The following is a 16,314-nucleotide window of genomic DNA, read 5'->3' on the forward strand; positions in this document are numbered from 1 at the left end:
GAAACTAGAGCTGATGTGGTCTATCGAATGCAGTATTCTGAATCAGAACCCCAAATAACCAAACCAAATCTAAAGTTGACCAAAAACCGATTCGTAACCCTTTTAGTATTCATGTTGGAAAGTGGTCCCTGGCCAAAGTAGTTCCTGGTCAAGTAGTCCCTTGTCAAGTGGTCCCTGGTCAAAAAAAGGTTGGGAACCACTGGTATAAATAAAGTAAATAGTAATAACAACAACAACAACCTGTGGTTTTAAATCCTGTATTCCCCCACAGCTATCAATTGCTGTAATATAAAAGCCCGCCATGCATATATTTTACTGGCAATTTTAGTCATTGCAAGTAACAATAAAATTTTACATAACACAATAAAATGCTATGCAAGAACTTAGATATCCAATAAAAGACTACCATACAGAAAAATACGAATTATCAGGATAGCAATTAACACTTTCTAGCATGGCTTCTAAAAAAATCCTCAAAAGGCATTCACACTTCCATCACGTGTAAATAAGAACATTTGTTATTTATTAAGTGTGGATGAATTCAATGAAAATTCACATTTAAAAATAAGATACAGAATTCTGAGAGCTTATTACATATTATGGAACAATCCAGCTCAAAAACCTGCATCTGTTACTGTTACCACAGCCGTGTGTAGTCTTTCTATCATCTGTAAAGAGAGAGCCTTTCTTTCAAGCTGAAACTTACCAATCAAACTTTCTTTAGGACAAGCTTCATCCTCAGTCCTTGAAAGGCAAAAAAATAACACAGCTATCAACAAAACATTCCAATACTTCACACATAATCTTGAATTAATACTCATGATTCAATGCTCTGGGAAGAGAATATGATTGGGTGAACAGAAAAGTGAGGTGACTTGCATAAACTCATGTGACCACTAAGCAATGCCAACTCCAAGAAACTCTGTCCCTCAAACAGCCTCAGCAGAGCTCCTGACAACATGTTGAGGTCAGGCCATTCCTGTTTAGTTCCAAAGGGATTCCAACCAGGTTATTTTAACTGATTTGACAATATTTGGAAACTGTGACTCTCCACTGCTGGCCATACAAGGTTATGAGAAAATTTAGGTGATGGGGCAAAAATAGGAAAGGTAGAACAGCAAGCTTGGTTAAAGGGATGACTGTTTCATGGGACAATTGTACTTGTTAGGATCAGACACAGTCCTTGTCACTTTGTGTTAGCCGTTTTAGGAAAGGCAGGCATAATATCAGTTGATGCCCACTTTCGGAACCATGTAAAGAATACAAGGCCAATGTGAGTGCCACATATATTTCAGAATACCCATATCTAACTAAATATCACACCCTGCAATGATAAAGCCTTGACATTAAAATTGGGAAAGTGTGTGTAATAGGAATAGAAAAGCAGCACTTCAGCACTGTTTGTGCAGTGGTAAAATAAAATTAAAATACTGCCTTCAATGATACCATCTAACACCAGTATGAGATACAACTAAAATGTATAGCTGTGCAAAGAGTCTGCAAAATTAGGCCTCAACATGAGTCAATTCTTACAACAGACCATACAAAGTAGATCCCTCATACTTATACATACATACATTCATTTGTATGTATAAATGAATTTATAGTATTTCTTATCATCTTGGTTTTACTTGTTCAAGATGATGAACAAGTAAAACCAATTAAAACATTGTGGAATTAAGAAAATTTTAAAAAACTTTAGGACACCATTTAAAAGCAATCTAAAAACAATCCTAGGACTTCAAACAGCAATTCCAAACACTGAATACCATAAGGAACAGTATTGTTTTTTCTGCTTGCTGGAAGTACAAAAATTGATTAAACCTAACTAACATCCTTGGCACTGCTACAGAGAACACCTAACTTCTCAAGGTGTTGGGGCAGATCTCAGATTTCCAGCAGGCTTGTATGGGAGGAGGTAGTCTTTCAGAAATCCTGCCCCCAAGTTATTTAGGGCTTTGTAGATCAACACCAGTACCTTGAATTGAGCTCAAAAACAGATTGGCAGTCAGTGTAGTTCTTGAAAGTCCAGTGTTACATGTTCTTTGAAACGTATATGACACCAGTCTAGCTACGGCATTCCTGAACCCCGATTAGAATGGATCCAGATCATCTATTTCATCCACAACAGCCTGGAGTTGTGTTGTCACTACTTGCTCTAGGACTTTAACTAGGACTTTTATCACACGAAACTGGCAAACCAGAATGGCAGTAGGATAAGCATGTGTGCTGCCAGAAGCTGTCACACTATGTACATTCAGCTACCAGTTTGCCTTCCCTCCATGATTAATACCTCGTCTAAATGATGGGTAACTCATCCATGCACCTCAATACGGCTATGTTCTCATTACATACTTTGTTAAATAAATCCTGTTCCTCTTCTGTGCTGAAATGCCCACAGTCATGTCTCATGATTCTCCTTTTCTCTCTTGCTATTCCCAAATTATTTTTTTTATTTAATTCTGTTTTTAAAAAGAAAATGTCTTCATTGTGAAATTGCCCTAAAATGAATTATAAAATCCAGAGGGCAGCAAGGCAGGTTTACTGGAGCTGTGCAGAAAGCAGATTGCGGAACCAAAGATTTCCAAAGAAGTGCAGTTGCACTAATGCAGAGGTGCAATACTGAATGCTGTAAAGTAATTATTTAGGGATGCAGGGTCCAATAATAGGGGTTTTTTTTTTCAAAGAAAGATCTTACAATTGCTTTTTTTAAGGAGAGGTTGGAATAGATCCCATGGAGAAGGTAGATCTCAGAGAGCCTCAAGACTACTGAGATCACAGGAGATGGAAGACTCACACTCAGGACTTCCTTATTTCTTTCACTCCGTCATCCAGGTGTGTGTTTACGTTGACGAAAGAATCCGTGATACAACAAATGCCAATACAGGCAGTACCTGAGTTACAAACATCTGACTTACTAACGACACATAGTCAAATGACTCCATTGCAACCTCAGTTGGTGGGAACGAGAGCAGGCCTACTCTTCCTATGGCTGCCCCTCAACTCTGAACTCCCTTCTGCCCAGGGAAACCAGAATGGGCCCCTCCTTGCTGTCCTTCCAGAGGCAGGCTAAAGCTTTTCTTAAAATTCAGGCAGGCTTTTAAAGAAGGAGGTTTTTAAGATCAAGTCAGGGGGTGCTGAGGTCTTTAGCTTTGAATATGTTTTAGTGTATTTTAAACTGTGAATTTTCTAATACCATCGATATTTAATTCTGTTTTAATGGTTGTATATTTGTAGATATTAAATTGCATTGAAATGCTTTTAGTGTGTGCCTCTTTGACTACTTCATCACAATAGAGAATGAATCCACTTTAAATCCAGTTGCTGCCTCCTCCCGCAGAATTCTGGAGTTTGTAGTTATTATCACAGAGATAGAAAATGAAGTGAAATCTTCTGCCCAGGGACACAGACAACAAGCAAACACCACAGGGGTGTCAATCCTTCCCTATGCTATCCAAAGCATGCATATATAAGACTGGAGTCACACTTTTAAAAAGTACCCTTTCTTATTTACAAACTAATTCAACTTAAGAACAACCCTACAGAACCTATCTTGTTTGTAACGTGGGGACTGTCTGTACAGTTCTGAGAGGTAGCCAGATTAATCTGTTTCAGTGTAATAAAATAAGAGGTGCAATGAATAAATCTAATATCCCTTTAAGAACTAAGGAATTTATAGCCCACTTCTGAGAGTACAGCACTCCCAGAAGTGGGTTATAGTCCAAAGACATTAATTGGTTACCTTTAAAGGTACTGGATTAATTAGTTAGCCTTAAAGAGGATGAAATATATCTGGGGCTGGTATAGTTTGTGGTCTTTCGGAGAGTGTATGAGTGCTTGCAGGAAGGAGCTCAGGATCCTGTAGAGATTTTTGATCAAGCTGAGATACTGCCAACAGGCATTGTTTTGCCCCCAGACGCAAGTGAGAAATCTACTGCACTCTCTGCTGAGGAAGCAGTACTTCTGCCACTGTCTGTGGTCTCTTAGCCAGCTGCATGATGGTAGGAGGTCACCTACTTATTACCTGCGTGCTTACTCAGAGGTAATTCAATGGGACTTTATCCCCAGTGCAGTAGAATCTTGCTTATCCAACATAAATGGGCCGGCAGAACAATCGATAAACTAAAGTGTTGGATAATAAGGAGGGATTAAGAAAAAGCCTATTACAGTAAACGTATGATTTTACAAATTAAGCACCAAAACATCATGTTTCACAACAAATCGACAGAAAAAGCAGGTCAATACGTGGTAAAATTATGTAAAAATGGCTGTATTTATGAATTTAGCACCAAAACATTGCAATGTATTGAAACAGCAGTGAATCCGGGTGGGAGGCAGACTGCGTTGGATAATACAGAGCGTTGGATGAGCAAAGGTTGGATAAGCGAGACTCTACTGTAAAAGTATTTAGGGATTGGAGTGTTGTGTGTTTTTCGGGCTGTATAGCTGTGTTCTTGGAGTGCTTCTGTGAGCCACCCAGAGTCCCTTTAGGGAGATGGTGGAGGGGAATGAATAAAGTTTATTATTGGTATTATTATTATTATTATTATTATTATTATAGCAGCATTTTCTCCTGATGTTTCACCTGTATCTGTGGCTGGATCCTCTAAAGGATCCTCTAAAGATGAAGGCAAAACGTCAGGAGAAAATGCAGTTAGAACACGACCATACAGCCTGAAAATGACACAACACTCCAGTTTCCGTGAAAGCGTTCAACAATATGTAGGGATCTTAAACATTGTACTGAGTCACTGTGCTGTGGTAGCTCTTCAGGTGAAAGCAGCATGAGCTTTCCTCTCTTCCTTTTCAGTCTGCAGACCTGCTTCTTTCCACTTTTTAAAGAGTTAGGGCTTTATTGACAGAAACTTTAAGGTCCTATTGAAAAGAAGCAAAGCAGTGTATTCCCACCCCAAATCCAGCCACCACTGCATTGGCCTGCTGACATTTCAGAAGGGAACTGGGAGCGGAGTAAAACAGTAATGAAGATGATGTCAAGTATCAAGATTGAATGCTTTGTATATATATATTTTTTAAAAAATCTCCCCATGACTAGAGGAAGCTCATGCATACATAGTAACAAACCAATTTGGACAAATGATTAAAGAATTCAAATCAGAAATTGGGTGTTGCTTTTTTTTAGTCCAGTGCACATTTAATTCTACTAATGGGTATCATTTGACTAGACTCTTGACAGCTAGATCCAATTAGGCCTGTGAATTCTCATCAGTCGGGCTCAAGCTTTGAACAGACATCCACACACACAATTCTTCTCTAGCCAAATCCGTGTTGCTTTGGTCTTCTCTTTAAAGATCAGTTGGGGTTCTGAAGAGCTGGCTTGCAAAATGGCCAACCACTGCATCCTTTCTTTTCTGTGTCAGGAGCGACTTGAGAAACTGCAAGTTGCTTCTGGTGTGAGAGAATTGGCTGTCTGCAAGGACGTTGCCCAGGGGATGCCTGGATGCGTTACCATCCTGTGAGAGGTTTCTTTCATGTTCCCAGTTGGGAAGCTGGATCTGACAGATGGGAGCTCAACCTGCTCTCCCGGATTTGAACCACCAACTTTTTGGCCAGCAGTCCTGCCAGAACAAAGGTTTAACCCATTGCGCCACTGGGGCTCCTTAAAATAGAAATGATTTACACATACCACATTCTGTACAAAATGTGACATGGCAGAATATCAGTGTAGTGAGGTGAGGCAGAGATATCTGAGGCATGCCACTGCTAAGGGCACACATCAGCATGGATTCCCTTGGAAACCTTTTTACCTGCACACCTATATGTAAACATATTGTATACATATACATCACTCTCATTACTGAGCAATGGAAAATGTGTATTAAATAATTTGCATGAACCATTGCATGGAGTTCTCCAAGGTATTATTTTGGAACGAATTCCCACCCTCTACCACCTTCGCCCAGGGTCCACTGCAGATGACGGGGCAGAAAAAGGGAGGGGGGTGTGTGTGTAGAAGGGCCCTCTGGGTGTGGCCAATGCGGTAGTAGTGGGAGGGGTGCGCCATGCCTAGCACAGCTCGGCAGCGCCTATTCGCAGGCAAGGCTTCATGCAGCTCCATGCAACGGGCAGCGCATTGCACACATAGACACACATGTTACACGGGTGCCTTGATCCAAGGGAGACTACACCTTTGCCAGCTCCCTTCTCTCTCGCTACCCGCAATGGACAAGCAGAAGGCGCCTCACGCCATTGGAAGAGCAGCTCCTCTTTGATAGGCAGGCCTCGCCAACCAATGGCATCTGGCCATAATGACGGCGGAGGAGGAGACGGCGGGGAGAAGCTTGAGAAGGTTGCTATGAGCCTAGTTTGGGGCGGAGCTTCGGAGCGGCCAATTGTAGGCGAGGGAGGTCGGGGAAGTAACCAATGGGAGCGTTGTTCTCTCTTTTTTTCTTTAAAGTTCGTAGGAGGGGCGGGACGAGTCAGGAGGAGGAGGAGGAGCGAGAGGAGGGGGGGGCAGCTAAAGGCGCCGGGAGCGGGGGCGGGGCGGCGAGAGTGCGGATTCGACCCGGGCGCGCGCGCGCCGAGGAGAAGAAGAAGAAGAGGGGAGGGGGCAGGCAGGGGGAGAGGGAGGGAGAAAGGGAGGCTCCGCATAAAGAGGGACCCCGGCTCTTCTCCCGCGAGAGCTTTGCGCGTGCGTGCGCGAGCGAGCGAGTGAGAGAGAGAGAGCGAGCGAGCGAGCGAGCGCGAGGACGGGAGGGTAGTGCGCGCGCCCTCCCTGAATACAGGTGAGGCGAAGGGCCGAGAGGAATGCGGAGGGAGAAGGGGATAAACGCCGTCCTGAGGAGGAAAACAGCCGCCGACGGTATTGCACCGTTTCCCGCCTATTTTGCAGCCAGACGGGAGGAGAAGTGGGGAAGCCAGGGGGGCCTCGTTCCTCCCCTGCCTCTCCCCACCCATTCCCTTTCTCTTTCGGAAGGCCGTGAGGGGCTCCTGGGAGGAAAGAAGGAGCCAAACCTCCCCAACCTTTCCTTGAGGGAGCCTGGCACGCTTTTTGGCGGCAAGGGGCTCTCAGGGGAGCGCACGTGTCCCTTTGTTTCCCCCGGGCCGCGGTGGGGACGGGGCTGCAGGCAGGGCAGGCGGGAGGGTGGGTGTGTCGCGTTGGCCCCCCTTCCGTGGCCGTGGGGAGGGAGGGTGTGGGTCTTTCTATGGGTCTGGGGGCTTCTGTGTAAGCATCGTGGCCATGCTCGCCCTCCTTAGCACACCCCTCAGTGAACCCTCGAGGACCCCCCGGTGCGTGCCCTTGCGCCCCGCTCCTTCCCTGCTCTCTTTGGGGGAACTTTTGCCTCCTCTCCTCCTTCATGTTGCGGGTTCCAAACTTGGGAGCTGCACCAGTTTATTCCCCTCACTTTCGCCTGAAGCTCCTTAACGTGTTCTGCCTTTACATGTGGCTGGGTGGATGGATGGATGTCCTTGAAAAGGCCGTCTTCTCCCCCTCCTTCCCTGTTGCTGCCTCAGCTTTTCTCTTATTCTGGTCACTTCTTGTTTGATACTGTGAAACGAGACATGTGGGGCAGAGATTCTATCTCAAGGAGGTCCCTGTGGCACAATGGGGTATCCTCAAACTGCGGCCCTCCAGCTGTTTGGGCCTTCAACTCCCAGAATTCTTGACAATTGAACAAGCTCCTTAGGGCTTCTGAGAGTTGGAGGCCCAAACAGCAGGAGGGCTGCAGTTTGAGGATGCCTGATTTAAACCCTTGTGCCAGCAGGACCGGTCGACCTACACATTGGTGGTTCGAAGGGTGAGTTCCTGTCTGCCAAGCTCTAGCTTCTCATGCAGGATGGTAAAACATTCAGGCGTCCCCTGGGCAACGTCTTGCAGACAGCCAATTCTCTCACACCAGAGGCAACTTGCAGTTCCGCAAGTCGCTCCTGACACAGGAAAAAAAACAGGGTTTTGGGGTTATCTTGGTGATAAAGGTTTTTTTTTTAATTGTGTCAGGAGCAACTTGAAAAACTGCAAGTTGCTTCTGGTGTGAGAGAATTGGCCGTCTGCAAGTATGTTGCTCAGGGGACGCCCAGATGTTTTGATATTTTATCATCCTGTGGGAGGCTTCTGTCATGTCCCTGCATGAGGAGCTGGAGCTTAGAGGGAGCTCATCCACACTCTCCCTGGATTCAAACCTGTGACCTGTCGGTCTTCAGTCCTGCCGGCACAGGGGTTTAACCCATTGTGCCACCAGGGGCTCCTAGGTGATCAAAGTAAGGATAAGTAGTGAGGATGCAACTACTTCTTCCAGACCTTAATGAGGGGCCCTTCCTAATTTTGTGCAGGAAAGTATTTATGCCATGTATGTTGATTTCACATTGGGGCACAGTAAGTTTTAATATTTATATTGGAAAGTGCTTACTGTACTTTTAAAAGTTGTATATTGTTTGATGTCATGGCTGGTAGAATAAACCATTCATTGAGGCACAGTTGTCTTTGATGAGGTCTTGTGTTCATGTAAAGAAGGGAAAGAAGTGCCTCGTTTTGTTATAAATACCAAATTCCGTAGCGCATGAATGTATAAGGTAAAGGTTTCCCCTTGACATTAAGTCTAGTCATGTCCAACTCTGGGGTGTGATGCTCATCTCCATTTCTAAGCCGAAGAGCTGTCATTGTCCATAGACAACTCCCAGGTCATGCATGGAGCACCATTACCTCCCCGCTGGAGTGGTACCCACATTTGCATGTTTTCAAACTGCTAGGTTGGCAGGAGCTGGGACTAACAGTGGGAGCTTACTTCACTCCCTGGATTTGAATCACCAACCTTTCAGTCAGCAAGTTCCGCAGCTCAGTACTTTAAACCGCTGCGCCTCGGGGGGGGGGGGGCATGAATGTATAGGATCCCATTAAACATGGTGTACTTTTATCTGTGTACTCAAAGGTGCCATTTTGGAGTCAGTCAAATTTATTCATAGTATCTCTTCAGTAAACTGATTCAATTTTCCCCATTACTTGGCTCCATTGGGATTCAAAACCCAGTATTGCTAATGTGTCCCCCTCCCCGACACTGTGTACTGCTCTCTGAATTGTTCCCAGCTCTATGAGCAGTTTCTTCTGAAGCCCTATATTTTGGCTGTGCTTATGGTAGTCAGTACTTGGTGTGATGCTGTGAATTCAGCTGGTCTGCAGCAAAGGGAGACAGGCTTCATCTTGGCCCTCTGGTGGATTGAATGGCTTCACGCTTGCTTTGCATTCCTTAAGCTTTAGTGACTTATCAGGCTGACATGCTGTCATTGTAGACATTAGCTATATACTGTATTGAATGCTCACTTGAGGGAGAATGGGCTGACTGATGCATTCAAACAGAATGTAGTCTTTATAATGTATGTACAGGAAAGAACAACTGTTTTCATTCCTCGTCAAAATGGGTATTGAAAAGATTGCTATCTTCCTTTGATGGTAAGGGGTACGATGGGTAGTCTGTATTGCTGCTGTAGGGTGAAAACATCCCAGCAATGTGGCAAATAGTAATCAGTTGCTGGGTAGTTGAGAGTTTTCTGGGCTATATGACCATGTTCCAGAAGCATTCTCTCCTGATGTTTTGCCCACATCTATGGCAGGCATCCTCAGAGGTTGAGGGGTCTGTTGGAAACTAGGCAAGTTGGGTTATATATCTGCGGATGTCCAGGGTGTCTGCTTGAGGCAAATGTGAATGTTGTCATTGGCCACCTTGATTAGCATTGAATGGCCTTGCAGCGTTAAAGCCTAGCTGGTTGCTGCCTGTGGAATCCTTGTTGGGATTTCTTGTCTGGCCCTGATTGTTTGTTGTCTTCTACAACACAGTAATAAGTCTGTATAGGTTCTATATTTGTCAGCGCTCCCAGTGGCGCAGTGGGTTAAACCCCTGTGCTGGCAGGACAGAAGACTGACAGGTCACAGGTTTGAATCCAGGAAGAGCACGGATGAGCTCCCTGTATCAGCTCCAGCTCCCTAGTAGTATCATCTTAAGTATACATGAAGGCCTCAAACTTGATGTCCTTGGATTGGGGGAGGGGGAGAAAAATTAAGTAAATTGGTACCTGAGCTTTTCTAGCTGGCAAACAGTTGGGATGGCCAAAATGCTCATTTGGAGAAGACCAAGAGGAGAATGGAAAAAGCAGCCACCCATCTGCTTGAAGACAGAAAGAAACAATGTAGTTGTATGTTCTTATAGGGAAGTGCAAACAAAGCAGCCACTTGGGGAATAAATAATTTTGTAGAGTTGGAGGAAAAAGCGAGAAGACCAATTGCAGTATCTCAGCAGCTTGGGAGCCACAGCTTTATAATACCTGTGGGCTGGAAGTGGGTGATCATACTAGCCACACACATTTTGGTGCCTCAAAAGTTAGCTGTGATATTAGATGTGTGTGTCTTGGCTATGTTTTTTTCTTAAAGTAGTATAGGTGTTCCTGCATTTTCATGGGAGTCATGCGTTGTTTTGATTATTTATGAGCTTGTACTGTTGTCTCCACTTCCCGAAGTTGGAGTGCTATCTGAACATTCACACAGGAGGTGAGGGGCAAGAGATCACTGTCCACTCTGTGCCCATCTCCTGAAGATGAGACTCCCATTCAAACCTTCACATGTCAACCGTGTCCTCAAGAGATGAACTAGGTGTGGAATGGTGGTTGTTGGTGAGAGGCTGTTTGGGATTGGGGTGTGCCACATGTTTCTGTTTTCATCTAGCACCTCTCTTGCCCAAGTGAAAAAGGCATTGGTGGTACTCAGGTAGTACTTCATTGACTGTAGAGCCCTTGCATCATTGACTGTAGAGCCCTATTCTTGACCTGCATGTTCTTCCACAGTGAGGACATCAATTTCCAGGTGGAAGACGATCCCAGTCAGGGATCTTCTTAGCACATTTTTCCCATTCATCCTCCATTCATTCTTCAAATTCCACAGCACTGCTGGTCACAGCTGGCCTCCAGCTAGAGCTCTGGTAGAGGGTAGTGGTACTCAGGCCCTGTGTACCACTTACCTACTACTTTGAAGTTTCAGCTCCTTTTCCACTTTGCCATATGTTTTTCTTTTGCTTGGCCAAAGTAAGGGAGATGAGGGAGGAATAGAAACATATGCTATGCAGGAAGAAGGAAACGAGCCAAGTTTATTGCCTTTTGTACCACAAAGCAACCTGTTTCTGTTCACTGATTATTTGTGACTGACACTTCTGATTTAATTTTACTAGGTTGCAGTTGTTGAATATCTCCATTATGATGGCACAGAGGATAGGACTGGAGGACCCTGAGAGATACCTCTTTGTGGACAGGGCAGTTATATACAACCCTGCCACCCAGGCTGACTGGACTGCTAAAAAACTGGTGTGGATACCTTCAGAACGTCATGGCTTTGAAGCTGCCAGTATCAAAGAGGAGCGGGGAGATGAAGTGCTGGTTGAACTGGCTGAAAATGGAAAGAAAGCAGTTGTCAACAAAGATGATGTTCAAAAGATGAATCCCCCCAAATTTTCTAAAGTTGAAGACATGGCAGAATTGACCTGTTTAAATGAAGCCTCTGTTCTGCATAATCTGAAGGACCGATACTATTCTGGGCTCATCTATGTAAGTAATCATTTATTCAAGTGCAGACCCGCATTTTAAAGTGTGAAGTTCTCTTTCTTAAAACGTAAGCTGCAGAGTGGTTTTGATTCTGATAATCATCCTGTTTCTTTAATTATGGATATTTTTTTGTTATGATACTGAGTGTTACTTCAAGATGTGTCACAGTTTTGAGTATTTCAGTGATTGTTTTGAAACTAAATAATAATCCCTTGGATGTCTGCAACATTTTGTGCTATTCTGGGATATTTATTATCTTTATCACACAAATGTTTAAGGCCACTAGGAGAAATACTGAGACACGAGGAAGATGGTTTCACCAGTTGGTCAATGACACTACTATTATTTCCTTTCAAATCAGAACGCTTATGTGGTGCTTGAACAAGGTAGTGGCAGAATGTGACTCTGCCCTATGTCGAATCTTGACAAGATGACAATTCTCTTTCAGCCAAGCATCTCATACCTTGTCAGTTGCAATATCATCTAAGAGGGTTGACTTTGAAGATGAGTTTTTCCACAAGCACAAAATATGTCAGCTATCTAGGAATAGTACCTGTGCAGAAGAGCACTGGCTCTTGAGTATGTGTGCTTTGGGTACAACTTGAGATGCTGATTTTGATGTAGAGGTCTGCTTCACATGTTACTGTTATATTTTATGTATACAGTGCCATCAGTATAAGTGTAATGTTCTCTGTTGGGTAAACAATGAGTTACGAAACTTGAGCATTCATGCGTTGAATATTCCCATGTGTTAATACTTCTTCCTCCTTTCATTCATATACTGTAATTGAAACCTTCCATTGTTTGTTAAGCCATTGCCAAATTTTCCCATTATAGCCAAACAAGGATTTAATATTAAATTACAATTTCCTGTTTTGGATGTAATGGGAAAGTGTTTTTTTAAAGCAACAACCAGTTTTTCTGTTGTGGGAAAATGGAGAAAACAAGAGTTTGTTGGTGTCACAGTGAACCTTGATCAACTGAAGTTGCCCATCCGATTGAAAATAGTCTCCTCCCTTAAAATATCTGGTTACAATCCTGGAGGCGAATACTGTATTATTGACAGTGCTCCCTGCCCTATGCTATGGTGCAAAGACATGGACAATGACGAAGGCTCTCTCGGAACAACTATGGATTGTTCATGCCTCCCTCAAAAGACAGCACATTGGGATGTCTCTCCAAACGCAGAGAGAATGTGGACTGCACAATGAGGATGTTCAAAAAATATCAAAAGTGAAAAATCCTCTACACAATGTTGCCCAACTCAAACATTGCTTTACAGGCCACATGATGCGCAGAACAGATGGGTGCTGGAGCAATGCCACGACAACATGGTACCTGCGGGGATGGACAAGACCTCTTGGTCATCCTCTTACCAGATGGTCTGATTCATCCCATATGGTGTATAATGTGAGAGACGAACATGGTCATACAATGGTGCACTGGTCAACCTGTGCCCAAAATAGATATGAATGGAGGCAAATGGGGAAGATGTGATCTGCATGAAAGCTGAGAAATGGATTACCTAAGCATTGTTTTATTGATACTGTCTTTAGACCACAGGCACACGAGTTAAGGGGAAAAAATCATAATGGCTGTGGTGCAGTTATAGGGCTCCTTCCTCTTGGAAGGAAGGAATTTATCGAAGTTTGCAGGAAATATTTTTGAGAAGTCTTAAGACCATTTAGCTTGGTTTTCTAGATTCATATTTGGCAGGATGGGGATGGACTGCTAATATTTTAAGACAATGAAATTTTATGAAACAAAAATCTGTACTTTTATGGTCTGGTTACTTGTTTCAAACCTTTAAGATGTGTTGACTATTAATCTAAGTATATTAAAGCTTTATAATTTGTGTTAAATTAAGTGGTAGGAAGAAATGATAAAATGGAACTTTAATCAATGAAAACAAGTTGAGGTAGAGCATAAAACCTGAAAGAAAAAAAAACAAATCTTTTTTTAAAACCCACATGAATATGCCATTGTGTCTGCATATAGTTAAATCAGTGGTTCTAAACCTATGGGCTGCAGACTATGGGCTGCAGTGAGCCGCGAGGACAAAAATCTGGTCTGCGAGTCTCCTCTTTATTTTATTTCCTCTCCTTTTGCACTGTCTGCCACTCCTTCCTTGTCACTGACCTTGGCATATGTTCTGTATCAGAAACTAGAGCTGACATGGTCTGTCCAATGCAATTTTCTGAATCAGCATCCCAAACCAAATCTAAAGTTGACCAAAAACTGATTCTTAACCCTTTTGGTACTAATGTTGGAGAATGGTCCCTGGTCAAAAAAAAAGTTGGGAACCACTGAACACTATAGCTATTACTCAGTATTAAATATTTAATTACTCCTGTGCTGGATATGGAATCCATCTACTGTGTTTTAATGTTCATATGTTGATAGAGATGTTGAGCACCTTTGTAAGCACCTTTTGGGAAACAGGATAGAAATTAGTATAATAAGAGCAGTAATCTGGGGAAATAGAGCTGCAATTCTAAAAGTGCTGAAAAAAATCTCATAGAATCACAATAAAACAATGACAAAAAGTGACGTATATTGGGATTTGCCACATTATCTGGTAATACTTAGCTCATTCTTAGATTCTCTGAATCATCAGGAGTCCCACCACCATTGCAGACAATGGTGAGGTGTCCTTTTTAGTGGCAGCCCCTAAACACCAGATCTCCCTATCCAGGTTGGCCAGAATAGTCCTCTGCCCTTCACTATTGTTAAGAGAATGACCTGCAAGAAAAAAGAGGGAAACAAGGTACTAACCAGGGTTGATCCTGCTTAGCTTCCAAGATCAAGAGAAATGTAATATCATTGGCATAGTTGAATCCACACCACAGACATGTATTCTGCAGAGAAAATAAAGACAACTAATTTATTTTCCCTCTATGCTACCTCCTAATCCTCTTCCTTGTTATCCATTAGTTTGGTCACTTCCCTAATTGCTTTCCTACTTCTGATATTTTTAAAGACTTTTTGTTTATTTTGATCTTATTGGAAATAGTATCTTTTTTTGTATCCCTTACTGAATGCAATTCTTTTGTGCAACTTGGCATATCTTTTTAATTTTTGATTTTGATTATCTTTACATTTTTTGAAGGCAGCTCCTTTCTGCGCCAATTGTTTCTTTGAAACTGCTTGTTATCCAACTCATCTCTTGAATACCATGGGTTTTTTTTTTGCTTATCTGCAGCATACACTCCAGTTAATCTTATAGTGTTGTGCCTTCAAAAGTCAAACAAATTACTAATTTTTAAGAAAATTAATAAAATAATTTAAAGTAATTTAAAAGGAACACATTGAAATGTATCCAAACATGAAAAAAGCAGAAAACATGTATTTCTATTTCAGACTATGAAGGAAAGTTTGAAAGAGATCTAGTTGTAGCAATTTTATGGACAGTAATAAAGAAGAATGCCGTAATTGCAAGATTTTCACTGCTCTACGATAAATTAGCATATTTTAATTATCATACTTGACTCTTGTTAAATATGTAAAGTATCAAGGAAAACTTTATTTACATAGGTAATTTAAATCATGGTGTGCTCCTTAGTGATTGCAATTATTTTAATCAGCCCATGTCTGGTGTGTATGACTTTGACATTTAACTTCTTTTTTTAAAAAAAATCCTATCATTTTAACATTTCTTTTTAAAAAAGTAAATGTATAGGTCTTTATGTAAATTAAATTGAATCGTACCATTGTTTGTTTCCAGTTGCTTCATCAGTACTCAAGAGTCCTCTGGTCAGCATTTTGATTTAAGTTTAGTGACACTTCCCTGTTAATTGGTTGCATGGCTGAATGTAAACTCTACTGTTTATATATGCCAACTGTTAGTTGTGACTGGAACACAATTAATCCAGTTTATATGAGATTAATTGAAGTCTTCCTGTATTAACAATGCATTCTTCTTTGGATGGCTTCCTTACTTCCTTTTCTATCAGAGGATCCCTCTGGGATTTTGCTAAGAGGAATGATAAACTTACGAAATTACTTCTGAGCTTCCCGCCATCGTTTTGTTACTCAGGAATGTTGTGAAGGAGTTTGCCCCCTTCACAACATGGGGATTTGATTTGTTTAACAGTATGCTTTTTAGATGCAAAAAGAAACCACCAACACACTCCCTTCCTTGCACTTGAAATACAGTTTGTGTCCATGAGTGATGTCCTACTGCAGTGGTTCTCAACCAGATGTTTTGGCCTTCAACTCCCAGAAATCCCAACAGCTGATTCTGGTAGCATTCTGGCTGTTAGTGGAGCCTTTCATTTTGTACAGACCTGGTTTGTCCTTTATCTGTTCGTATAGGTCTCAACCTCTCTCAGCCATCATTTATGCCAGGGCTGGTCAACTGGATGGCTAGCCAGTGGTTCTCAATCTGTGAGTCCCCAGGTGTTTTGGTCTGCAACTCCCAGAAATCCCAGCCAGTTTACCAGCTGTTAGGATTTCTGGGAGTTGAAGGCCAAAACATCTGGGGATCCACAGGTTAAGAACCACTGGGCTAGAGGATAGCATTAACTTCCTAGAACAGAGTTTTTTATGGTTTTTCCACTCCAACCCCTTTTTGACAGATAATTTTATGGGTATATAGTATATAAAATAGGTGTACAGATAAAACACTAGTAATAAATCATAAAGAAATTTATTTTAAAAATTATTTAATATACATGTAATTTTACCATTATTAAAGACGATATTCAGGTATTGTGTAAATGATGCTCCTTCCCCCTGTACATTTCAATAATGTATGTATAACTGAGATGTAGAATT

The 16,314-nt window shown here is 42.3% G+C and overlaps 1 protein-coding gene across 4 annotated transcripts in view; it reads left to right on the top strand.

The window, feature by feature from the left end:
* The first annotated feature begins 6,571 nt into the window (after positions 1-6,571).
* Positions 6,572-16,314, top strand: part of MYH10 (myosin heavy chain 10) — a 77,565-nt gene continuing 67,822 nt past the window's right edge. For 3 of the 4 annotated variants that reach the window (XM_060764474.2, XM_060764476.2, XM_060764477.2), the window contains exons 1-2: positions 6,572-6,743; positions 11,169-11,541. In XM_060764474.2, the coding sequence (XP_060620457.2) occupies positions 11,194-11,541 (348 nt within the window). In that variant the 5' untranslated portion in view covers positions 6,572-6,743; positions 11,169-11,193. Of the gene's footprint in view, positions 6,821-11,168; positions 11,542-16,314 lie in introns of all 4 variants that reach the window. The other variant, XM_060764475.2, reaches the window with a different exon arrangement.

This window comes from Anolis sagrei, chromosome 2, assembly GCF_037176765.1.
Source record: "Anolis sagrei isolate rAnoSag1 chromosome 2, rAnoSag1.mat, whole genome shotgun sequence".
NCBI classification, from domain to species: Eukaryota; Metazoa; Chordata; class Lepidosauria; order Squamata; family Dactyloidae; genus Anolis; species Anolis sagrei.